The 24,618-nt window shown below is 52.6% G+C and overlaps 1 protein-coding gene and 1 non-coding gene across 3 annotated transcripts in view; both read right to left on the reverse strand.

Moving 5' to 3' along the window:
* Positions 1-24,618, reverse strand: part of AXL (AXL receptor tyrosine kinase) — a 30,303-nt gene that overhangs the window by 4,020 nt on the left and 1,665 nt on the right. The window contains exons 3-17 of one of the 2 annotated variants that reach the window (XM_030874175.2): positions 24,241-24,341; positions 23,491-23,667; positions 18,274-18,354; positions 18,027-18,142; positions 14,052-14,262; positions 13,626-13,765; positions 12,779-12,929; positions 12,538-12,564; positions 10,381-10,513; positions 9,996-10,087; positions 7,359-7,454; positions 7,151-7,228; positions 4,975-5,067; positions 4,468-4,589; positions 3,764-3,873 (exon numbers count right to left, since the gene is read on the reverse strand). In XM_030874175.2, the coding sequence (XP_030730035.1) occupies positions 3,764-3,873; positions 4,468-4,589; positions 4,975-5,067; positions 7,151-7,228; positions 7,359-7,454; positions 9,996-10,087; positions 10,381-10,513; positions 12,538-12,564; positions 12,779-12,929; positions 13,626-13,765; positions 14,052-14,262; positions 18,027-18,142; positions 18,274-18,354; positions 23,491-23,667; positions 24,241-24,341 (1,728 nt within the window). The remainder of the gene's footprint in view (positions 1-3,763; positions 3,874-4,467; positions 4,590-4,974; positions 5,068-7,150; positions 7,229-7,358; positions 7,455-9,995; positions 10,088-10,380; positions 10,514-12,537; positions 12,565-12,778; positions 12,930-13,625; positions 13,766-14,051; positions 14,263-18,026; positions 18,143-18,273; positions 18,355-23,490; positions 23,668-24,240; positions 24,342-24,618) is intronic. The other variant, XM_030874178.2, reaches the window with a different exon arrangement.
* On the reverse strand, positions 3,149-3,221 carry TRNAD-AUC (transfer RNA aspartic acid (anticodon AUC)). The gene has a single exon. It is a non-coding gene; the product is annotated as a tRNA-Asp (tRNA).

Consider the following 24,618-nt stretch of genomic DNA (forward strand, 5'->3'; position numbering starts at 1 on the left):
TTACTTCTTATACCCTCTGTAAAAGGTGGGTGGGAAAGGGCTGCTATGGGCCTTCCCAGATCTGGCTTTTTGCCAGATTCTAAGGTCCTTCCTAGACTCCTTGGGTTGGAGTCTCTGATTTTTTTTTAACTGTGTTTTTGAAGTATACTATATACACAGAAACATGCACAAATCTTAAATGAAGAGCTCACTGAATTTTTTTTTTAATAAATGTATTTATTTATTTTTGGCTGAGTTAGATCTTTGTTGCTGCACGCGGGCTTTCTCTAGCTGCAGTGAGCGGGGGCTACTCTTTGTTGTGGTGCACGGGCTTCTGATTGCAGTGGCTTCTCTTGTTGCTGAGCACGGGCTCTAGGCGCACGGGCTTCAGCAGTTTGGCTTGTGGGCTCCAGAGTGCAGGCTCAGTAGTTGTGGCGCACGGGCTCAGTAGTTGTGGCACACAGGCTCAGTAGTTGTGGCTTGCGGGCTCTAGAGCACAGGCTCAGTGGTTGTGGCGCACGGGCTTAGTTGTTCTGCGGCATGTGGGATCTTCCTGGACCAGGGCTTGAACCCATGTCTCCTGCATTGGCAGGCGGATCCTTAACCACTGCGTCACCAGGGAAGCCCGAGCTCACTGAATTTTCATAAACACATCCAGGTAACCAGAAACTAGATTAAGAAACAGAACATCGTGGGGCATCTGTGCAATGCAATACCACACAGCAAAGAAAAAGAACTACTGATACGTACAATGACATGGACTAATCTCAAAACTTCATGCTGAGCAAAATAAGCTAGACACAAAGGAGTCAAAATTGCGATTCCACTTACATGACATTTAAGAAGAGGTGACAGAAGTTGATGGGGACAAAAGTACAGAATAGTGGTTACCCCTTGGGGGCAGTGACTGGGAAGGGCAGGTGACAGCCTGCCAAGGGCCTAGAAATGTTCTTTATCTTGATCTAGTGGTGGTTGTTTCCATGGGTCTATAGACACGTAAACATTCATTGAACTGCATGCAGAAAATGTGCATATTTCAGTGTATGTAGAATAGACATCGATTTTTTAAAATGAGAAAGAAAGGTTACCGGTCCTTCCTTCCTAGCGTATAACTACCCCTCCTAGGTGATCAAGATCTTCACTTCTAGCAGCATGGATTACTTGTGCTTGTTTTTGTGCTTTATATAAATAGAAGATTCCCTGATTCTTGCATCTGAGTATCTGGGATTCTGTTTTTTTAAGAATTGATGGGCTTCCCTGGTGGCGCAGTGGTTGAGAGTCCGCCTGCTGATGCAGGGGACATGGGTTCGTGCCCCGGTCCGGGAAGATCCCACATGCCGCGGAGTGGCTGGGCCCGTGAGCCATGGCCGCTGAGCCTGCGCGTCCGCAGCCTGTGCTCCGCAACGGGAGAGGCCACAGCAGTGAGAGGCCTGCGTACCGCAAAAAAAAAAAAAAGAATTGATGATTTCGGGGACTTCCCTGGTGGCTCTGGTTAAGAATCCACCTGCCAATACAGGAGACACGGGTTCGAGCCCTGGTCTGGGAAGATCCCACATGCCGCGGAGCAACCAAGCCCATGCACCACAACTACTGAGCCTGCACCCTAGAGCCCGCAAGCCACAACTACTGAAGCCCGCATGACTAGAGCCCGTGCTCCAGAATGAGAGAGGCCACCGCAATGAGAGGCTCACGTGCAGCAACGAAGACCCAACGCAGCCAAAAATAAATATTAATTAATTAATTTTTAAAAAAAGAATTGATTATTTCTACCCAGGGTGATGGACTTGGGTAATGACCAACCAGAACAGACCCCGGAGGCCCCTAATATGCTAGGAGTTAACCTTTAACTGCTGTGTCTGGGGGGTGGGGGGTGGAGATGGGTGATACTCAGGCATCTAAGCTGGTGGCTGTGGAGCACATGGGAAGCTTGGGGAAGTGGCCAGTTGCCAACTGGTAAGGAAGTATTTTAATATTTTAACAACTTAACAGAAAATGTGACGGGTGCATAACAATTGATTGTCCGCCCTGATTTTTGGTGTCACTGTTACATTGTGGGCTTAACGAGGATCAGCCCACGTTACAGAAATAAAAGAACTTCCATTTTGACTGAGTCTATTCATGCCTTTAGACCTCCTTTCCAGTTTATAGGAAATAAAGGGAACACAGGAACAAGGCAAATGCCACCACAAGGAAACAGACACATCTTATACATGGGACATCCTACAAGACAACTGGCCTGATCTCTTCCAAAAGAATATGCCACAAAACTATACACAGGGCTTCCCTGGTGGCGCAGTGGTTGAGAGTCTGCCTGCTGATGCGGGGGACACTGGTTCGTGTCCTGGTCCGGAAAGATCCCACATGCCGCTGAGCGGCTGGGCCCATGAGCCGTGGCCGCTAAGCCTGCGTGTCCGGAGCCTGTGCTCCGCAACGGGAGAGGCCACAGCAGTGAGAGGCCCGCGTACCGCAAAAAAAAACCCCAACTATACACAGGTAATGGTGGTGGAGGGTAATTCTAGATTAAAAGGGACCAAGGGGTACAACAACCAAACGCAATCTGGGAACTTTGCATAGATCCTGGTTTTGGGGGAAAAAATATCCCGAAAAGACATTTTGAAGGACAATCGGCGGAACTGGAACATGGATTGGATAGTAGGTTGTGTTACAGAATTATTGTTAATCTTCTTACGTGTGATAACAGAATTGTGGTTGTTTAGGCATAAGTCCTGATTTTAGGAGATACCTACTGAAGATTTAGGGGTGGAGTGTCACCATCTTGGCAACTTACTTTCAAATGGTTGAGGGGAGAGAGAGAAAGAGAAGAGAGGACAAATGTGGCAACATCTCAACAAGGAGGAGATATGGGTGTTCATTGCACAATTCTTTCAACTTTTCTGCAGATTTGGAATTTTTCAAAGTAAAAAGTTGGGGGGGGGTGGAATTCCCTGGCAGTCCAGTGGTTAGGACTCCGCACTTCCACTGCAGGGGGCACGGGTTCAATCCCTGGTCCGGGAACTAAGATCCCGCATGCCCTCGCAGTATGGCCAAAAAAAAAAAAAAAACTGGGGGTGGCGGGAATAAAGACATTTGTGAAAATTTGCATGTCTTATAGAAGATTCTCTGATTCTCTTTTTTGGGGGGCCGTGCTGCGTGGTTTGTGGGATCTTAGCTCCCCGACCAGGGATCGAACCTGGGTCCTCAGCACTGATAGTGCAGAGTCCTAACTACTGGACCACCAGGGAATTCCCAAAGATTCTCTGATTCTCCAGCTCCTATTTCTGAGTCCAAGAGTGTAATGAGACTAATATTCTAAGCCTGTGTGTACACACACACATACACACACCTCACCCTCACTTTAGCCCTGGTTCTGACCTATTTTCTGCTTGTCCCTTGGCAGGGGGTGTGGTCTCTTTACCCAGTGTGGCCCCTCCCCAAGGGTAGCCCCAGGTAAGACACTCAGCATGGAGGGGGACAAAGATGAAGCTTAAATGTCACCACCCTCATCGGTCACCTCTGCCCTTTTGCTCACCACATGCTACCCACCGAGCCCTCACTCTTGTCACTTTTCTTCACATCTCAGTACTCCTTCAGGATCTCGGTTCAGGGCCCACCTCCTCCAGAAAGCCGGCCCCAGCCTCCCTGCTCACCTCTCTATTCCACTCCTGAGCTCTGACCTGCCTGAAGGCTGTGTGTTTCTAGCGCCCTCTTCCATCCTGGGAAGGAGGGTGGGGCGGGGGGCAGTGTCCCGGAAGGAGGGGGGATTCCTGGAAGGGTGGAAACTCACATGCAGTTCCTGGCGGCCAAGTCCCGGTGTATGAATCTCTTGGTACTCAGATACTCCATGCCACTGGCAATGTCTGCCATGAACTTCACCAGCATCTGAGTGGGCAAGAACTGGGGGGGCCGGGGCAGGAGGGAGTAGAGGTTCAGAAGAGTCCCCGAGATCTATCCCTCCTCCCTTCCTCTCTCCTAGCTCTGCCCTGCGATGCTCTCCCAGGGCCCCAAGAATTAAATCCCACCCCTTTCTAATACGGCCCTATGTCATCCCCTCCTGCCTTCCTCTGTCTTGATCTCCTATTGTTCTTGTCCTTGACATATGCTCCAGCAGGGAGCCCCCTTTCTGGTCTTTAAACAAGCCATGCTTGTTCCCACCTCTGAGCCTTTGCACATGCTGTGCCCTCTGCTGGGACTGCTTTCTCCCAGATCTCCCCACCTCCTCCTTCAAGTTCCCCTCCTCAGCGAGACCTTCCCTGTTCACCCAAATTAACTGCCTGGCCTCCCTGTCACTCACCCTGCTCTATTTCCTTCCTAGCACTTAAATTATCTTGCTTATTTGTTTAACTTATTTATTGTCTGGTCCCCCCACTGGCAGACAGCTCCATGCAAGCAGGCTCCTGGTCACCTTGGCCTTCCCAGTGTCTGAGCGGCTCTGGGTACCTGGTAGGTGCTCAATTAACACTTGTGGGCCAGACAATAAAATGCTCTCACCACTGGCTGGTCCCCAAGCCGGGAATAGAGAAGGAAACTGTGTAGGTCTCCGTGTTTCATGAAAGGTAAGATGACCACGGGTGCCGGGAAGCCCTCTCGTTCGGAACCCTGGAAACAGACGCCTGAGTGCCCCCAGGCAGCCCTGTCACTGGAGTTGGGCAGAAGGGGAAGCCACCCCATCTCTCAGCTCTGTTTCTCCCTCCCCCTCAAGTCTGGCCTCCAAATTGTTGAGGAGGGGGGTGACGGACCAAGCTTCAGAGAAGCCATTTCCAGCACTGTTCCCAGGGTTGTTTCTCCAGCCCTCCTGGGGACCTCAGCTATTTCTGGGAAAGGTCAGATGTCACATTCCAAGCTGAGGGAGAGAGGAAGGGGGGAACTTGCTGACTCTCAGGGAGCAGGGAGGAGGAAGCCTGGAGGTTTGATTTTTCTCAGTGCCCAAGGGAGGGGTCTTCCCTCTGCTGCGGCCTAGACGGGGCCTGTCGACCCCCTAAATCTGCCCTCCCTCACCGATGAGCCTCATGACGTTGGGGTGGTCGAATTCTTTCATGCAGACGGCTTCACTCAGGAAATCCTCCAGCTCTGACCTTGTGCAGATGGCAACTTGGGGGAGAGAGGAAGGTGTATGAGGAGGAGGGGTGGGGAGGGAGGACTCTTTCCCTCCTCCTCCTCGGCCTCATCACCATCATCATCCTCTTCTTTATCAAACGTGATTTGTAAGTACCAGGTGCTGTATTCAGCACTCTACATCTATTAACTCATTTAATCCTCTGAGGAGTTTCTATTACTTTCCCCATTTTTTTTTTTTTTTTTTTTTTTTTTTTTTTGCGGTACGCGGGCCTCTCACCGTTGTGGCCTCTCCCGTTGCGGAGCACAGGCTCCAGACGCGCAGGCTCAGCGGCCATGGCTCACGGGCCCAGCCGCTCCGCCGCATGTGGGATCTTCCTGGACCGGGGCACGAACCCGCGTCCCCTGCATCGGCAGGCGGACTCTCAACCACTGCGCCACCAGGGAAGCCCTACTTTCCCCATTTTAAAGATGGGGAGGGGCTTCCCTGGTGGCGCAGCGGATCTGCCTGCCAGTGCAGGGGACGTGGGTTCAAGCCCTGGTCCGGGAAGATCTCACTTGCTGCGGAGCAACTAGGGCCGTGCACCACAACTACTGAGCCTGCGCTCTAGAGCCCGAGAGGCACAACTACTGAGTCAGCGTGCCGCAACTACTGAAGCCCGTGTGTCTAGAGCCCGTGCTCCGCCACAAGAGTAGCCACCGCAATGAGAAGCCCGCGCACTACTACGAAGAGTAGCCCCCGCTCGCCACAACTAGAGAAAGCCCGCGTGCAGCAACGAAGACCCAGCGCAGCTAAAAATAAATAAAATAAAAATAAATAAATTAAAAAAAAAAAGATGGGGGAGACCAATGCACAGAATGGTTAAGAAACCTGCTTAAGGGCACACACAGCTAGCAAGAGGACTAGACAGAGCTCAAACGCAGGCAGTCTGGCTCCGGGGTCCATGTGCAGCTCTGTGCTAGGCTGCTTCCCAGCACAGTCGCAGGCGCCCTGGGATCCCTACCATTGTCCCCATTGTTTTGCAACTCGGGACACTGGCTCATGGAGGCAAAGTGACTTGCTCAGCGTCACACAGCTGGGATTCAAACCCAGGTCAGGAACATAACCTGGTATGCAAGAGGCACTCAGTAATGAATGAGGGAATGAGTTATAACTCCATAACCCAAGCTTTTAGCCGCTGTGACTTTGAAAGGATCATTTCTCCCTTACCTCCAGCCTGACCCTCTAAGCTTCATCCCTATGTGGAAAGGACTTGGCCCTGGACTTCCTGTGCTGTGTGAACCTGGACTGGCTCCCACCCTCTCTGATGATGTAAATAATAGGGTTTTAGTCCACATTAATTGTGAGTTCAATGTGCCAACCCCAGCATTAAGTGCTTTGCCACACAACACCCTAGGAGGTAGAGACGTTATGATCCTTTTCTCCAGATGAGGAATGGGAGGCTCGGAGAGGGATAGTCACTAACCTGAGATCACACAGCGGGTAAATGATGAAGCCAGGTGTGCCTCATTCTCGACCTTACCCTGCTCTGCTATGCATCACAGGGGGCTGGGCCCTTTGAAAACTACATTTCCCAGGCTCCCTTTCCTGCTGTTTCCTGTTGGAGCCTGCCAATGGGAAGCACCGATGGGAGATTGACAGGTGGGCGAGTGGAGGGGAGAAGTCAGGGCATTTCATCCTCTCTCTTTCTGCTTCCAGTATTGCCTTGGCGGTGGCTGTGTCTCCTCTGTGTTTCGAGCTCCCACGAGGTAGCCCCTAACTCTGTGATTCCTAAATCCCATCAGGGAGCTCTGGCTGTGGGCTCTGGTAACACCACTTCCTGCCTCTGCCCTTCGGGCCTGGGGGTGGAAGTGACATAGTGCTGCTGCTAATTGTCTCACTGCTCCCAGCTGTTCCTTCAGTTTTCCCTACACCTTTGAGTAATCTCCCTGTATTAAGTTCCCTCTGTTGAAGGACCTGGCAGGGACTCCATTTCCTGTCCGGAAACACTGAGGTTCTGTGGTTGGGCTAAATTGCTGTTACCTTTCCTGTTCTTCTGCTTCCTTAGGGGAACAGGGAAGGGACCTGAGATTAAGGGATGGGGATCCCACATGTGTGCACATGCATGTACAGACTCACTCTTCATCGTCTTCACAGCCACCTTGAGGATGGAGTCATCCTGGTTGAGCTGGCCTTCCATCACAGCTCCAAACTCTCCTGTGGGGGACCAGAGAGAGATGCTGACCTCAGGGGGGCGTTGTAGAGACTGCATTTCCTGTGGCTGGGCGGGGGTGGGGAGAACTTCATGGTTCAGGGAGATGTGTGTGTGTGTTAAGGGGGGACTCACCTTCTCCCAGGGTCTTCCCCAGGGCCACCTTATGCCGGTCCACCATCACATCCCGCAGCTTCTCCTTCAGCTCTTCACTGATGCCCAGGCTGTTCACTGCATGGGAGGTAGGGGTAGACAGAGCCATGGAGCGGGGCTGACACCCAGACGACGCTCGCCCATAGGGATACAGGCGTGCTCATTTTATTGCACTTTGCAGATATTGTGTTTTTTACACACTGAAGACCCGTGGCAACCTTGTGTCGAGCGAGTCTATCGGCGCCATTTTCCCAATAGCATTTGCTTGCCCCGTGTCTCCGTGTCACATTTTGGTCATTCTGGCAATATTTCAAAACTTTTCATGATTTTTATATTTGTTATGATGACCCGTGATCAGTGATCTTTGATGTTACTACTACAATTCACTGAAGGCTCGGATGGTGGTTGGCATTTTTCAGGAATAAAGCAACTTAAAATTAAGGTATGTACATCGTTTTTAAAGATATAATGCTATTGCACACTTAGTAGACTGCAGTATAGTGTAAACATAACTTTTCTATGCGCTGGGAAAGCCAAAAATGCGTGTGACTTGCTTTATTGCATTATTTGCTTTATCGTGGTGGTCTGGAATCAAACCCACCACATCTCTGAGGTATGCCTGTATACCCATCGTTAAAATGCTGAAATACTTCTGCATTCATTCAAAATTAGCTAATGGCCCAGAGCACCCCCCCAGCCCCACCCTAGCTTCTCCTCTAACCCCCCTGAATCTTCCCCCAGAGCAGCAACTAAAGGGTTAGAGCCTGGCACATAATCTTGCACTAGTGGGCACCCTGATTGGTTAGCGTCCTGCCGTACCAGTTGTTAGAAATATTTCTTAACTGTTTATTGAAGTATAAACTGCAAAAATCATAAGTGAGCAGCTCAGTGGATTTTCACAAACCAAACACTACAGTGTAACTAGCACCCAGGTGAAGAACAGACCATGACCTGCCCTCTCAGGGGAGTCCACTTCCCTGACTTTTCCTACCCCAGATGAGTCTTTTCTGTTTGGGGATGTTATAAACGTGGAATCACATCATATGTTCTCTTTTGTGTCTGGCTTCTTTCACTCAACACAATGTCTATGAGATCATTGTAATGTAGTTGTCGTGTGTAGTCGGATCTATTATTTTCACTGCTGTGTAGCAATCGTTTTCCAACTTATTGGCCTCAGGACCCCTTCACATTCTTAAAATTATTGAGGCCTGAAAAGAGCTTTCTTTTATGTAGGTCATCTATACACCAGTATTTATTGTGTTCAAAATGAAAACGGAAAGATTTTCTTTTTCTTTTTCTTTTTTTTTTTGGCCTCGTGGCACAGCATACAGGATCTTAGTTCCCCGTCCAGGAATCAAACCCGCACCCCCTGCAGTGGAAGCAACGGAGTCTTAACCACTGGACCGCCACTGCCAGGGAAGTCCCACGGGTAGATTTCCCAAACACAAGCATACATAAGCACATGTTCAATCAATCAACAGAACGATGACATCATCACATATTAGGAAGCCTCTGGGAAACTCCATGGAGTGCTTGCGAGAGAATGAGAGTGCCAAAGGGCAAAAGATGTCTTGGTGTTAATATGAAAATAATTTTGACCTCGTGGACCTCCTGCGAAGGTCTCGGGTACTCCCGGGGACTCAGGTCACACTTTGAGAACTGCCGCCGCACGTTATTCCGTTAGATTGCTGTGACCCCGTCACTTCCTCTTCCTTCTCCTTTTCAATAAATGTCTTTCCCAGCCCCTTCTGGTGTCTCCCTGGGGCCCTGGCGGTCTTCTCACTGTGTGCTAGGAAGATACCTAACTCTGTCCCTTTTCTTTCTGGATCTGTTTCTCCAAATGGAGAGATTAAGAGATTGGACTGGATGGCCTCTGAGGTCCCTGCTTAGCTGGGACCCTCCATAACGCTACAATCCTCTGAGTGTCTATAGTTCTAAGATTCTATGATTTTTAAGATCCTAAGGGTCTATAGTCCTGGATTATAATTCTTTCGGCCAAGATCTATTCTACCTCTCTCACATTCTTTAATTCCAAGAGGCAGGTAAGAGGATGGACTTGAGAGCAAAACGGCCTGGGTTTGAATCCCAACTCTCCAGCTTACAAGCTGTGTGGCCTCCAGCAAGTTACTTAACCTCTCTATGCTGCAGCCTCCTCATCTTTGAAGTGGGGCGGGGGGATAACGTACCTAACTCATTGGGTTGTTGTGAGGATTAAATGAAGGGACCTGTGTAGAGCACTTAGAACAGCACCTGTCACAGAGGCAGTGCTAGGGTTGGCTGTTATCATCAGCGTCATAATCATCTCATCAGCAGCGTCTTCTTCATGGTCATCATCATCATCTTTATCATCATCATCATGATTACGTTGTTCTGAGATCCTGTGGCTCTAAGCTTGGTCTTTCTAAGATCTACTATGTCTAAGATTCAGTTATTCTAAGGTTGATTCTAAGGTGGTGTGTGGTTCCACGATTCTGTTGCTCTTAGGGTCTGTGGTTCCAACATCCTAGTATTCCAAGGCCTTCAGACACTTTTGGTTCATGCATCTGCAGAAGCCCAACAGGCCCAAAGCTCTATACTTCTTATCCCAAACCCAGGCAGGGAGGCATGGGGTTCACTTACAGGTGGCTTCAGTGGTCCGACGGCTGTAGGACTTGCGAACACGGTACCTGACCACCAGCTCGCCCCTCTCCATTGTTGGTTCGAACACCTCTCTGGGGGGAATAGAGAGGAGATGAGGGCAGGGCAGAACAATGTGGAACCTCCTCCTTCCACCAACAGTGAAAGCGAACGCCATCCCCACCCCCAGGCCTGCCTGCCCTCTCCTCCAGTGTTTGCTGAGCACGTCTTGGATGGCTTTCTGCCTTCCATTCACTCCCCAGAGGCTTGCCCTCATTCTGATTCTCGGTAACCTCTCCTCCTGCACCAGCCTCCTCATGGTCTCCCCACCTCCGGCCCCTCCATCCCAGTCCATGTTGGCCTTCCAACCCACGTGACTCCCACTCACCCATAGCGGGTCTCTTTCTTCCGCCGGTGGACGAGGAACAGGGCCAGGATGAGGACACAGGCGGCAGCCACCACTGCTCCCAGCAGTACATACCACCAGGGCCATGAGAAGGCAGGGACTGGGGGTTCACTCACTGTCAGGGGGTACGCAGGACAGGTCATGGTTGAGGTCTTGGTTCCAGCTCCCTGAGCCCCAAGGGGGTGATGTTGAAAGGAGGCAGGTGTGGATATATTTGATGAGGCATGTGACAGGTGCGTTCCCCTATCTGGGGAGACTGGGCTGGGCTGGACAGGGCATGCAGTGGATACGATAGATAGGAGTGGATGTTCAAGGAAGAGTGTGAAACTTGTAGGATGAGTATGGTAAGTTAAGAGTGGGATGGATAGGGACTTCCCTGGTGGCGCAGTGGACGATAAGACTCCACGCTCCCAATGCAGGGCGCCCGGGTTCGGTCCCTGGTCAGGGAACTAGATCCCACATGCGTGCCACAACTAAGAGAGTCCGCACGCCGCAACTAAAAAGCCCGCACGCCTCAACTAAAGATCCTGCATGCCGCAACTAAGACCTGGCGCAGCCAAGATAAAAAAATAAATAATAATAAATAAATAAATATTAACAAAAAGAATGGGATGGACACTGGGGGACTGTGTGATGCGTGTGGAAGGAGTGTGGGACGAGAGTGAGAGACCTGTGCAAGGTGGGCTGTGCAATGTAATGTGAGCACGGGATGGTTGTGAGTAAATCTCAAGTGGTCTATGGGTGTGTGATATGTGTGATGATCGTGCAAGGAGGGGGGACTTGGGTGTGGAAGACAGATGAGTGGGGAGAGAACGCATACCGTGTAGGACAGGTGCACGAGGCATGTGCAATGAACATGCAAGGAGTTTGAGGCTCCAGGGACCAATGGCCAAGGAATATTTTTGAGGAGGAGTGTGTGATGGCTATGGACGGGTTTTATTTTTATTTTTATTTTTGGCCTCCCTGCGCCTTCTGAGATCTTAGTTTCCCGACCAAGGATCGAACCCAGGCCCTTGGGAGTGAAAGTGCTGAGTCTTAACCACTGGACCGCCAGGGAATTCCCTGGAAGGGTTTTCGTAAAGCAAGGGATGAGAGTACAATAAACGTGTAAAGGGCCATAGTGTGCAAAGGAGTGTGTAAAGAGTGTCAGATAAGTACTGGAGGAACTGGGATATGTGAGGATTCAGGGAGTATTCAAGGAGTTTTAGATACAAGGAAGAGCAGTATTCGTAAGGATGTAACTTGGATGTGAGGTGAGTGTGCAACAAGTGCGCAAAGGACGTGAGAAGGGAAGATGAGAAGCACGGGATGAATGGAAGGGGTGTGCAAAAAGGTGGGAGTGAGTGTGTAAGGAACGGAGGATGGGTATGTGCTGAGTGTACCAGGAGTTTGGTGTGGGTGTGTGCAGAAAGCGGACATGGGTTGGGATCGGCTTGGGGTGAGGGAGTAACGTGTAAGGAGTGTCGAGTGAGTGTGCAAGGAGAGTTGCAGAATGTGGGATCGTGTGGACTGAAAGTTTTACAGTGCTTGCAATGTTGGAGGTACGGTGAGTGTGTAAAAAGTATGCAGAGTGTGTGAATGAGAAGTGTGGGTGTGCATTGGGTTTGGGAGGCACGTGTGACGAATGAAGGGTTATAATGGGATGAACGTGAAAGGAGGGTGGGATTAGTGTGGAAAGGTATGCAAAGAAATGCAGGAAGGCATGTAAGGAACGTGGGTTGAGTTACAAGAGGGGCTGTAATAGTGCTAGGAGGGTACAATGGGTGTAGGAGGAATGTTTGAGAATTGTTGGAGAAATATTTGAGAAGGATGGATATGAGGGGGATAACTCACCTGTCTGTTCATTTATCCATCCATCCACCCACCCACCTACTAATTGATTCATCTACCCAACTACCGATCCATTCATCCATCCATCCATCCATCCATCCATCCATCCATCCATCCACCATTCACTGAGTACCTACAATGCACTGGGTCATTCCAGCCACCTCCACCAAGGACCACACAAACCCAAGAAGCAGAGGATTAGAGTGATGAGTTTGAGAAATACGAAAGGGATGTGCAAAGAGTGTGTGTGGTGATGGGGTCCTCACTCGACAATGAGGGAAGGGAGAGAGAAGAGGCGGAAGTCCTTACCCAGCTGGTGGATTGGCTGTCCTTGTCCTGTGAGGAGAAAGGACAGAGGGAGGACATGCTCAGAGAGGGCAAGACTGGTGAGACACAGCTGAGGGAGTGAGGCTCTCAGTAAGGTTCCAGGTAGGAACAGAGCCTAGACTGGGGTAATGCTCAAAGGTACAGCAAGCAAGTCACGGGCATCTGGGAGAGACGAGGTCCCTGTGGGCAGGTTGAAGGGGGCTGAGCACGGCTTTGGAGTTACCTGGGCGCCAGAGCACCAGGGGCACAGGGAGGCTCCAGGGTCCGTCCCCAGCGGCGGTGTAGGCTGCCACGCACACCGTCAGGTTGGGAACAGACCTGTCTCCCCGCAGCTCCAAGGTCACTTCTCGCCTTAGCCCTACATCCATTAGCACCTAGGACGTCCAGACGTGGCATCAGAGTAGAGCTCCAGCCCCTAACGCTTGAGCCTTCACCCTCAGCCTCAACTCCCCATCGTTCTCAAAGCCCTCTCCTCTCTCCTCATCTGCAGTCCCTCATCCCCTACCTCTTCCTACCCTTCATTTCTCATCCCCCATCCCGTCCTCTCCTTTCCATTCTCCATCTCTACACCCACTAAAATAACAGCTCCACCAGGACTGGGACTTTGTCTCATTCACTCCCACGTCTTCAAGTCCTAGCATGATGCGTGGAACACGGTACTTGTGTTGAAGAACTGAATTCTCATCTTTTCACCCTCATCGCTCCATCCCCTTCTAACTCCCCACCCCCTCTCCCACCCCATCTCTCCACCCCAGGGTGCTGCTTGCTCAGATAGTACCTTGATGCCAATTAGGAAGAGGCACCCCTTCCTCAAGATGTTATGCCACTATCTGCTGGAAAACTGTCCTGGTACATATAGGTCTACTGAAACGCTTTGTACGTGATTCAGAAATAGCCATCCCTAACCCTCTCCCGGACCCCTTTAACCGTCCCACAATGTGCCCTCCTAGCACAGTGTGATGGTGTCCTACCCAACCCGCTCAACTGTCCATGTCTGTCCTGTCATCTTCTCCCCACCACTCCTCGCTCCTCCACAGCCACTCCGCCCCAACCTAGCCAGCAGCACCCACCTCAGGGGTATCCTGACCTCGATAGGCCAGTCGGTACCCTAACAGGGTGCCCTGCAGGGGCGCCCTTGGTTCCTGCCAATGCACGAGGGCTTGGCTTCCATTCCGCATGGCGCTAACGTTCTCAGGAGGGCCCAGGGGCACTGGAGGACAGGGAAGAGGGGAAGCTGGCATCCCCACCTCTTCCTGACCCCCACCCCTGTTCCCAGGAAGTAGGGCCAGGGTACAGAGGGCATGCACATGGGCACCTCATGCAGGCCTCCCGTGAGCAGAAGCACGGGGGAGAGATGCCAGTGTGCCATGCTGAGGAGTCGGGGACGAGGCAGGAAGGGGTTAAACGGGCGAGAGGAGATGCCGGGGATCATACTGATGTACGCGAGGGTCAGTGGGGCAGTGAGCGACGTCTCCTGGCCACAAGCCCCTTCTTACCTCCCTCCGGTGTCTCCACAGGAAGCCAGTGGGTCCAGGGTGAGGGGCCCTGGCTACTGACACACGCCACCCGGATGTGGTAAGGGGTGTGAGGATGGAGGTTGCCCAGCCGCAGTTGGTGAGGCGGAACAGATGCTTGTAAGGTGAGGGGTTCCTCTGGGGGGTCTGGCTCTCCCAGCCAGGTGCCCACCCCATCGTCTGACAGCACAGCCTGGGGAGAGAGGGGCGCGTGAGGACAGGGTGGCCACGCAATCACTGGAGGTGCTCACACAACTCTCAGTGGTGGTGATCCTGCTGTGATGACACAGTTTTGCAAGGATGTGTGTGTGTGTCACAACTCCATGTTAGGGCAACACGGGCACCTGAGTTTGCAAAGCGAGGAGACCACCCAGCTGCGCAATGTGGCTCTGCCATCACTTGCAAATGTCACTTCTGACAAGACTTTCCCTCTCTGAGCCTCAGTTTCCTCATCTGGAAAATGGGGGCTTAGAGGAGCAAATGCCTTCCAGGGCTGCTTAAAGATTCAATGTAGGACAGTTGCACAGTGCATGGCAGGTGGTCAGCATCAACAATAATGACAGTGATGGTCAACCACAGGCAAAAGCAATGTCCCACAATAGAAGTCAGAAGAGGGAATTCCCTGGTGGTCCAGTGGTTAGGACTCTGTGCTTTCGCTGCCGTGAGCCCGCGGTTCAATCCCTGGTGAGGGAACTAAGATCCTGCAAGCCGAGCGGCTCAGCCAAAAAAAAAAAAAGAAGTCAGAAGAGTGGGCATCTCTGGGGGCTGAGGGAGCCTTCAAGGGAGCTGAGGAGTGTCTGCATCTTGATTCAGAGGGAGGTCACATAGGTTAAGCAATCTGGGTGTACACCAAAGATTACTCACATTATGTATGTTATACCTTAATTTAAAAAAACAAAAGCCTTGGGACTTCCCTGGTGGCACTGTGGTTAAGACTCCACGCTCCCAATGCAGGGGGCCTGGATTCGATCCCTGGTCAGGGAACTAGATCCCACACGCATGCCGCAACTAAGAGTTCACATGCCACCATTAAGGAGCCAGCGAGCCACAACGAACACCCGGTGTAACCAAATGACTAACTAAATAAATAAGAAAAGCCTTTTACAAATCTGAACTCGTTTGATCCTCACCTCCGCTTTGCGCTGTAAGTACGTGCTGTGTTTGTGCCCGTTATACGGATGAGGACACTGAGGCTCAGAGAGATGAAATCACTGGCCCAAGGACGCCAGCTTGTCACTGATGAAGTTGGGACCTGAACCCCATCCTGTCTTCAAAACCTTTGCCCTACTGACAACAAGAACGTCCATTTAAGAGCATCAGTAATAGTAATAATACTTCTCTTCTGTTCAGAGAGGCAATGCAGCTTAGTGCCGAAGAGCACGGATACCGCATCTGGTATTCAAATCCAGCCTCTCCCACTCCCTAGCTCTGCACCTCAGTTTCCTCATCTGTAAAATGGGATCACAACAGTGTTTCCCTACTTCGCAGGGTTAACTGAATTGACTCTCGTAAGTGTCTAGAAGAGTGTTTGTGCGTGTCGAGAGTTTGTCATTATCGTTTTGTGTGTGTGAGGTTGTCTGGCCATGAGTGTCAACCTCTGCACACCCTGCACAGAGGCACAGGCTGCTACACCCACCTGGTTGCCAGGAGTGGCACCATCAGGATGGCAGGGGCCACGGCTGGGGAAGACGTCTGTACAGCCCTTCCCCACAGAACCACAACCCGCCACAGCCACACAACCCACAGCCACACAGCTCAGGGGTGCTGCCTTCACCCTGGGGAGCAATCAGGCGATGTAACCACACCACACAGTGTGTTGGGAAGTTTATTGCTTAAGGCTCTAAAGCCAGATTCCTTTGGGTCCAAATCTTGGCTTGGATATTATTTGCTGTGTGATTTAGAGTGAGTGTCTTAACCTCCCTGGGTCTCAGTTCCTGTCTCTGGAAAATGGGCTTCCAAGAGTCCCTCCCTGTCAAGGTGCGAGGTTTAAAGAAATGATGCACGTGAACTGGCTTGCCATCCTGTCAACAGCTAACATTTTCTGAGTGTCAGCTGTGTCCCAAGCACCTTGCCAAGCACATTCCTGGATGAGCAAATTGCCTTCTTACCACCACCCTATGGGGTCAATTTCTTTTTTCATTCCCATTTTACAGATGAGGAAACAGAGGCCCAGATTCAGCAGCTTGCCCAAAGTCACACAGCCCCCATGTGGGGAGACAACAGCATTGCAAGGCCTGGGGAGGAAATGAGCAGATGGTGGGTAGCAGGATGGGGGGAGTAGGTCTCCATGCCTGATCTCTGACCCACAGTGACTGACCAGAAGGGGAACCTCTTCTGGGACAAAGGGGACGTGGGTGCAGACAGTCAGGCTCCCCCTGCCCACTCCACTTCTCTTTTCCCTGGGACGGCTGTGACCTCCCACTTGAACCCTTAGCCCAGGCACAGCAGGAAGTGAGACCTGGAGAGGGAAGAGGGCACACTTCTGCTTTCTTGGGGACACTGGATGGATGTGGGTTGTGGGTACAGTCGGTGCCTGACCTGGCATTTGAGGTCTTCCCAAATCAGCCTGGCCTCTGGGATTGAAATGGTTTTATCCTTTCTAGCCATTGGGGAAGGCAGATCACTTCCCCTCTCTGGGCCTCAGTTTCTTATCTTGAAAATGGGAAGATGAACAGCCACTCCTTTCTGGGGTTAAAATGTCAATTCAATGTGAGGTTGTCTCCAGGGCCAGAGTCTGTCTTATAAGAAAGGCAGCTCCCGTTCAAACACTGGCTCTAAATGGTCTTTAGGAGGTCAGGAGTGCCCTTTGGGTTTGGCGAGACAAGGGTTCGAATCCCACATCTGCCACTTCCTGTCTGTGACGTTGGGCAAGTTGCTTAACTACCCTGAGCCTTAGTTACTTCATCTGGAAAATGAGTGTATCCATAGACCTTACTCCACAAACACTTGAGAGGCTGTGTGAAAAGCTGTAACGCAAGGCACAGCACATAGGTGACATTCCATTATTGTCATCTCCCATCACAGACACTGTCCCATCCTCACTTAAACTCTCAAATCTCAGAGAACTTCAGGCCAGAACTGGATCTCATATTCAGAGATGTGTGTCGCTTTGTTTTTCTTATTCTAGAGTAGGAACAACTTCAGGGCCGCAGGCTGGGTCTAGCTCATCTCAATTGTTAGGTATTCTTCCAGCAAACATTCCCTAGTCGATGTCTGGCCTTGCGCTGGGCAATAAATAATAGGGACCCAGTGGTGGCTAAACCAGGCCAGCCCTGCCCTCCCAGAGCTCACAGTCCAGGGGGAGACAGACTCACCCCCAGACAGTGACAACCCAGGGTGGTCAGGGCTGGGACAGGAGAAGTACAGGGCTGTGGGTACCCGGTGATGACTCTGGGCCCTGCTGTCTCAGGGCTCCCATTCCAGCTAGAGTCAATATCACTAACACTAAATAAATGAAAGCAGCCAATAGTGGTTTTTTTTGTTTGTTTTTTTTTTGGCAGTGCCACATGACTTGCGGGATCTTAGTTCCCCAACCAGGGGCTGAACGCACGCCCTTGGCAGTGAAAGCACAGAGTCCTAACCACTGGACCACCAGGGAATTCCCAAAAGCAGCCAATAGTTTATTACACATTTCCAAAGGTCCAGATACTATTTTGTTAATTGCATTCACTCATTGAATCCCCACAGCCAGCCTATCAGGTAGGTACCACCATTATGCCCATTTTATAGATGAGAGAACTGAGACCCAGGGAGGTTGTGTCACCTGCCCAAGCTCATGCGGCCAGCAGCTGGTGGAGTCAGGATTTGAACCCAGGACATCTGGCTTAACCCAAGGCTCTACTGCTTCTCAACACACGAATGGGTGGGAAGGGCTTGTTTCCCAGGGAGAGGATGAGGGCCTGTGGCTGTGGATGGAAGGAGGGCTGAGACGGAGGTGAGGAAAGCCTGAGGTCTCACCTGCAGGGTACAGTGGGTGAGGGGATAAATGCCACTCAGGCCTGGGGTCCAAGCCACCTCCAGCTCCGTCGGCTGGCTGGAAACCAAGTGGAGGTCGCGGGGCCGCTGGGGGAGCACTGTGGACAGAAGAGGGGAGAAGCTGACCCCTTGCCCAAAGCTCCCCACCCTGCCCTCAACTCCAGCTCTGACCTTTGACCCCAATGCCCCACCCTCTGACACCCAGCTCTCCAGCTCCCTTTCCTGTCACCTGTGATGGTGGCTGTGCGGGACGTGGTGACCCCCTTGGCGTTATGGGCTTCACAGGAGAAAGAAGCAGTCTTGTTCAGGCCTGGGGAGTCATAAGAGGGAGGGGTCCAGTCAGAAAGGGGAAGGAGGGGCTCCCGGGCCACGCTGAGCATCCCTTCCACCACGCCCTACCCGGCAGGGTCAGTCTGGCACCCAGGGGCACCTGCTTGAAGGGAGATTGTGGGAAAGGGAGATAATACACTGGGAACACAGGTCTCCATCCCCAAACACAAGGCCAGCTAACACCCCACCCCACAGACACCCACACAGACAGAGACACATGCACACGCACACACACAGACATATACACTCAGAACCACATACGTAGACGCACACAGGCACACACACTCACACACACGCTTATGCACAGAGATACACATACATACACAGATATACAGATGCACAGGAACACTCATACTCACACACAGACACACCAGACGCACGCACCAGCACACACAGTTATACACACAGACGCACACAGAAACACACACTCACATACAGAGACGCACATACTCGGGGACTTCCCTGGTGGCGCAGCGGTTAAGAATCCGCCTGCCAATGCAGGGGACATGGGTTCCATCCCTGGTCCGGGAAGATCCCACATGCTGCGGAGCAACTAAGCTCGGGCACCGCCACATTTACTGAGCCTGTGCTCTAGAGCCCGCGAGCCACAACTACGAAAGCCTGCACGCCATAACTACTGAACCCTACGCACCTAGAGCCTGTGCTCCGCAACAAGAGAAGCCACCGCAGTGAGAAGCCCGCTCACCGCATCGAAGAGTAGCCCCCACTCGCTGCAACTAGAGAAAGCCTGCGCACAACAATGAAGACCCAACGCAGCCAAAAATAAATAACCAAACAATAAATTAATTTTAAAAAAACACAAGGTAATCAAAAAAAGAAACGCACATACTCACACCTAGACAAACACACAGACGTACACACACTCACATATACACACAAGAATAGACACAATCACACTGAGCCACACAGACACCTGTCTCGAGGCATACACATCTAATAGACACACACTTAAGAAATAGGCCCTCATGGGGGTGTGGAAATGTAGAGGTGTTTGCTCATTGACAAGCTTAGCTGCTACCAATCCCTCTCCCCCGCACTCACTCACTCTAGCTCCACTGGCCTCCTGATGTTTCTAGAAGGTACTATGCATGCTCCCACCTCGGGAAATCTGCATTTCCGTTCCCTCTGCTTGGAACAGCATTCCCACAGACATCCACGTGGCTCCCTCCTGCCCACCTTCACATTTGTCACTCAGATTCCACCTTCCAGTCGCCTCTGTCCCCAACCACCTTGTTGAAAATTGGAACCTCCCCTCCACAACTAGCCTCTTCCCTGCTTTACTTTCTCTCTGATTCTTCTCATCACAGCACCCTTCCCACAGTCCTACGTATCCTGTTCACTGTGCGTTGACCCCACTAGCACGTCAGCCCAGGAGGGTAGGGGTTTCTGTCTGTTTTGCCCCCTGCTGTATCCCCCCAGGGGCCTAAGACGGCCTGGCGCACAGTAGGTTCTCCACAAATGTTTGTTGAATGAGTGGATGAATTTATGTACTTATGAGCACTTCCGGGTGTGTACGTAGCAACGTGAGCATGTGTAATTCCGTGGGTGAGTTCGTGTGTTTTTGCGTGTCTGGGGGTGGATTGCCTCCCCTTTCTCAGTGTGGTGGTGGTGGGAACACAGACAGATACACACACATGCACGCACACAGAGGCACGTACAAGTACACAGACAAACACAAGAGACGCAGACACACAAACACAGAGAGATACACAACACACAGAGCTATACAACATACACAGATTCACACACACGGCAACAGAGACACGCACACCCGTAATGTCTGGGTGATAGGATGTAAGGAGGACCAAGTCTTCGATCTATGTGTGACTGCAGATCTGTATCTGCCTGTGTTTCTCTGCGTGTCTGTGGATGCTAAACGCGTGCGTCTCCTGCGTTTGTTCTGCGCTGTGCTGTGTTCCCACCACCACCAGCTACCCGCACACACAAAGTTTCCTTTTCTCAGTTAGCAGAGGGAGTAGAAGGAGGGAAAGGCGGCGAGGCCGGAAGGGGGGTGGGCAGGGAAGTTCCCCAGCTCCGCTGCCCAGGCCGCAGTTCCCAGCCAAGGTCAGGTGCCCGGCCCGCAGCCCCCGCTGCCCCGGGGAGGGACAGGACAGCCCCGGGCGAGCTGCCCGAGGGGGCGGGGAACCTGGGTCCTGTCCAGCCACCTGGCACGTGGGGGTCCGCCAGGGTCACCGCGCGGGAGACCGCGCTGCCCGCCGCCGTTGGAGCCCTGGGGCGGGATGGGGGTCTGGAGCCCGGTCCAGTTCCGACCGCAGCATTCCTGCCCCCGCGTGAGTCACCGGGGCGCCCCCTCCACCCGGCACTTCCGGCCGGACTGGGATCCCCCTTCCCGGGGCCCCAGCGGCCCGCACCTCGAGGGAGGGGGAGACAGGGGCGAAAGGGCCTAGGACCCCCTCCCCTCCGGCGGGCTCTCCCTCTACGACCAGCTCCAGATGTGCTTTCCAGATGTACCGTCCCTCTCCCCCTCGGCGCCCGGCGCCACCCTCCCCCACCCCAGAGCGCAGTTTGCTTTTTCCGAGGGAATTGGAGGGATGGAAGGAGAGAGGGGGCACGCCCTGAGTCAGATCCAGGGACAGACACACACAAACGGACGAAATTCCTTGAGGCAGCACACACCACGAATTCCTACACACACAGTGAATCACACTTAACGTACAGGGGCCTACAGGGCACGTCGCTGGCCCTAAAACAGAGAACTGGTTAACTACACAGGAGGACGCTGTTGCCAACACGCAGTGACACAAAAACATTCCCTATGACTGACATGTATACACAAGGGGCTGACACTGACGCACATACACAAAGAGAGACGCACACACACACGAACACAAACACGCAATCGAACGAGCACACGCTGACTACAAACACCTAGCAGCACAATACACACCTAGGCTGAAGCTGACAGACACACAAACCTCCCCGCAGCGCGAGATACACCCACCAAGCAACACACGTACGTTGAGGTTGAAGTGGACAAACGGATACACAACAGGACACAAATCAGGTTGATGTTAACTGGCTCACACAGAAACACAGCCAAGCCTTCAAAACACAGCTGGACACACTCAGGTTGCTTCAGACACATTCCTCAAGATGCAGGCTGATACGGAAACACACACTTGCATCGACACATGGGGTTGCTGCAGACACACAAACGTGGAGACACTGCCTTGTGCATATAGGTGGCACAGACACATATATACACACTGGCTGGTGAGTACCTCAAGTTCGTCCACCAAGAGGCAGTCAGGGCTGGGACCGGCATAGCAGGAGAGCAGACAGAAGCAGAAGGGTGTTGTTACTACCTGCTGTGAATCACACACACACACACACACACACACACACGCACGTCTATAGGGGTCCATGGGACAGAGTCACATACCAACGTGCTCACCCTGTGACATACACACAGATATCACAGAGCCATCCATACACAGCCACAGGCAGTGGAACCACACCAAGAAACACACCAGGTTGTCCAATGACACATCCTGAGTCCACGAAGAAACAGAAGGTCCCACTAAGACACACTGACACCTAGAGGCACACGCCTGTAAGCTGGCATCGTCTCTATACAGGGAGGTATGGAAAATAGCCACAAGGCACACTGCCGTCCATCACTCTGCCATCTCTCCTCACACACACATGTGCACTCCACCCTCTCACAGAGAGTCACAGCTGTGAACACACAAACACAAAGAGGGACAGATAGCTGGCCGACACTGGAGTACTTAGTCACACACACCCACACACACACACACACACACACACTGACAGCCCCTGAGAAACTTACAGAAACATGCCATAAAGACCCAAACACAGTGGGACAGACACCTAAGGCGACAGTAACATACCTAGTCTCACACACACACGCACGCGCGCGCACACACACACACACACTCTGAGACATACACAGAAGCCAGCCCTCACTAAGGTACACCCTCGTACAAACAGGTAGTTGCACTGAGACACAGATCGAGAGGGACAGGGACACACCCAGACCCCCCACCCCGCCCCACACACAGAGACACACACACAGATCCCCACCTGGCAGCTCCCTCACACGCTGATACACACACAGATCCTCACACCTGCGTCCCCCTGCGTCCCCCATTTCTCCCTCTTCCTGGGATGGGGTGGGGGAACCATCCCCCTCTCCCTCCCCTTTGCCCGGGTCCTGCCAGGCTGACTCAGGCCCCAGAGCTGTGGGCCTGAGTCACCCCTCTGGAGGCCGTCATGCTCACCCCTGCTTCCTCGTACACTCAGGGCCCCCGGAATGCTGGGAATGTGAGCACCTCCTTCCACCCTAAGAGACTCTCCGTCAGGAGTCCCCTCCCCATGCCAGCAGATGGAAGCAGCAGGTTGGGGATGCTGGAAGCCGATGCCCTCCAAGGTCCAGCCGCCTCCCTCTGACTGACTCAGCCTCCCCCATCTGTGTTCCTCTGCCTCTCCTTCCTCAGTGAGGGGAACCCCCCGTGCTCAGGGTCCCCCAACTCTGGCTGACCGCTGTGTGACCCCAAACTAGGTCCTGCCTCATCTGTGAGGTGTGGAAGGGGATGGTCACCCTGAGGCTGGGAGGGTTTCTCCTGTCACTCAGACCTGTCGTGTCTCTCTCCATCTTGGGTTACTTCTGTAAGGAGCTAGGGGAGAGGAGGGCCCAGTTGATTCCTGTGCCCTGCTTAGGGTCAAGGGCTGACACAAGGGGCATCAGACCTCCACACACTTGGCCATGGAGCAGCTCAGAGGAAACCCAGGACAAAGAATTCTCTGCAGAGAGGCTGGCATGAATGGAGGGGGAAAGAGCAGAGAGACAGGGAGACACACAGAGCAACAGAGAGAGATGGAGAACAGAGACAGAAAGAAAACATACAGAGGGAAACGAGATAGATGGGGACAGAAATTCAGAGACAGAGATACTCAGAGACAAAGAGAAAAAACTAGAGGGAGACTCAGAAACAGGGACAGACAGAGAAGGACAGCGGGACGAGCAGACCCTCACACAGAGGCATGAAGGGCTCCCCACTTCCATTCTGTCTGGCCCTCTACACTGAGCTGACCACATCCCTGGACTCACCTGGAACACGGAGTGTGTGCTGGGCACCGTGGTCCACGGTTGCAGCTAGGGAGACAGCATCCTGGAGCCAGAGGAGGTCCACGGGCTCTGGGGGTCCCTGGGCCCGGCAGCTCAGGTTGAAGGGAGTGTTGGCAGCCACAGTCCTGTCCTCAGGCTCCTCCAGGAAGTAAGGCAGACCTGGGCGGGGGGGCAGTGGTGAAGTCTGGGGTCCCTCTGAGCCCCCCAGGTGTCTGACTCACCACTAGGACGTTGTAGGGTGCAGGGTCTTTGACCCCTATGTCTGACCCCTCAGGACACCTCTACCCCCAGGAAACGTGATCCCAATATCCGACTCTCCCCACCCATGTCTGAGCTCCAGGACATCTGAGCCTCTCATGTCTCTTTTCCAGAATGTCTTACTCCTTCCTGCTCTTCATGCCACCTTATCTATGTGGAAAGTGAGGCCCCTGGGGGGTGAGGGAGAGGGTTAAGTTGTGCCTCAGACCCTTGATCTGACCCCCGAATGTCCTGCCCCAACCATGTGTGACCTCAGGACAGCTGACAGACCCAAAGATATCCCCCCCCCCGCCCAAAACATATAATCTTGTGCAGGCCTGCCCCCAATAATTTATAGACCCCTCCAGCTGCCTGACCCTCCAAGATCTCTGACATTCTTAGGTTGTACGTCCCCAACGCACGCCGTGAATCCTCCAGCACCCTCTGACCCCTCAGGATTCTTGGTCTCCCACGACCTCTGAGCCCAGGGCTCACCCTCCAGCCCGACGTAGCCAGGCTGGGACACGAAGGTCTTTCTGCCCAGGACCACGGCACACTGGTACCATCCAGCGTCTGAGAGCTGCAGGGACGAGATTCTGACAGGGCAAGAGGAGGGACAGAGAGGTTCAGGGTCAAAGCTGCACCCGGGGAGGGGGTCCTCAGAACTGAAAGAGGAGAGTCTGGGCTGGAAACTCGTAAGACCGAGTAAGTGGGTACTATTATTAACTCATTTTACAGAAGAGGAAAGTGAAAGCCAGGGTTAGTTATGTCACATGCTCAAAGCCATGCAGCTAGCGAGTGGCCACACTGGGGTCCAACCCAGGTGGGCTCCTGCGAGTGACTCTGCAGCCACCATGTGGTGGAGGTGGGGAC

This window comes from Globicephala melas, chromosome 19 (genome assembly GCF_963455315.2).
Source record: "Globicephala melas chromosome 19, mGloMel1.2, whole genome shotgun sequence".
Taxonomy (NCBI): domain Eukaryota; kingdom Metazoa; phylum Chordata; class Mammalia; order Artiodactyla; family Delphinidae; genus Globicephala; species Globicephala melas.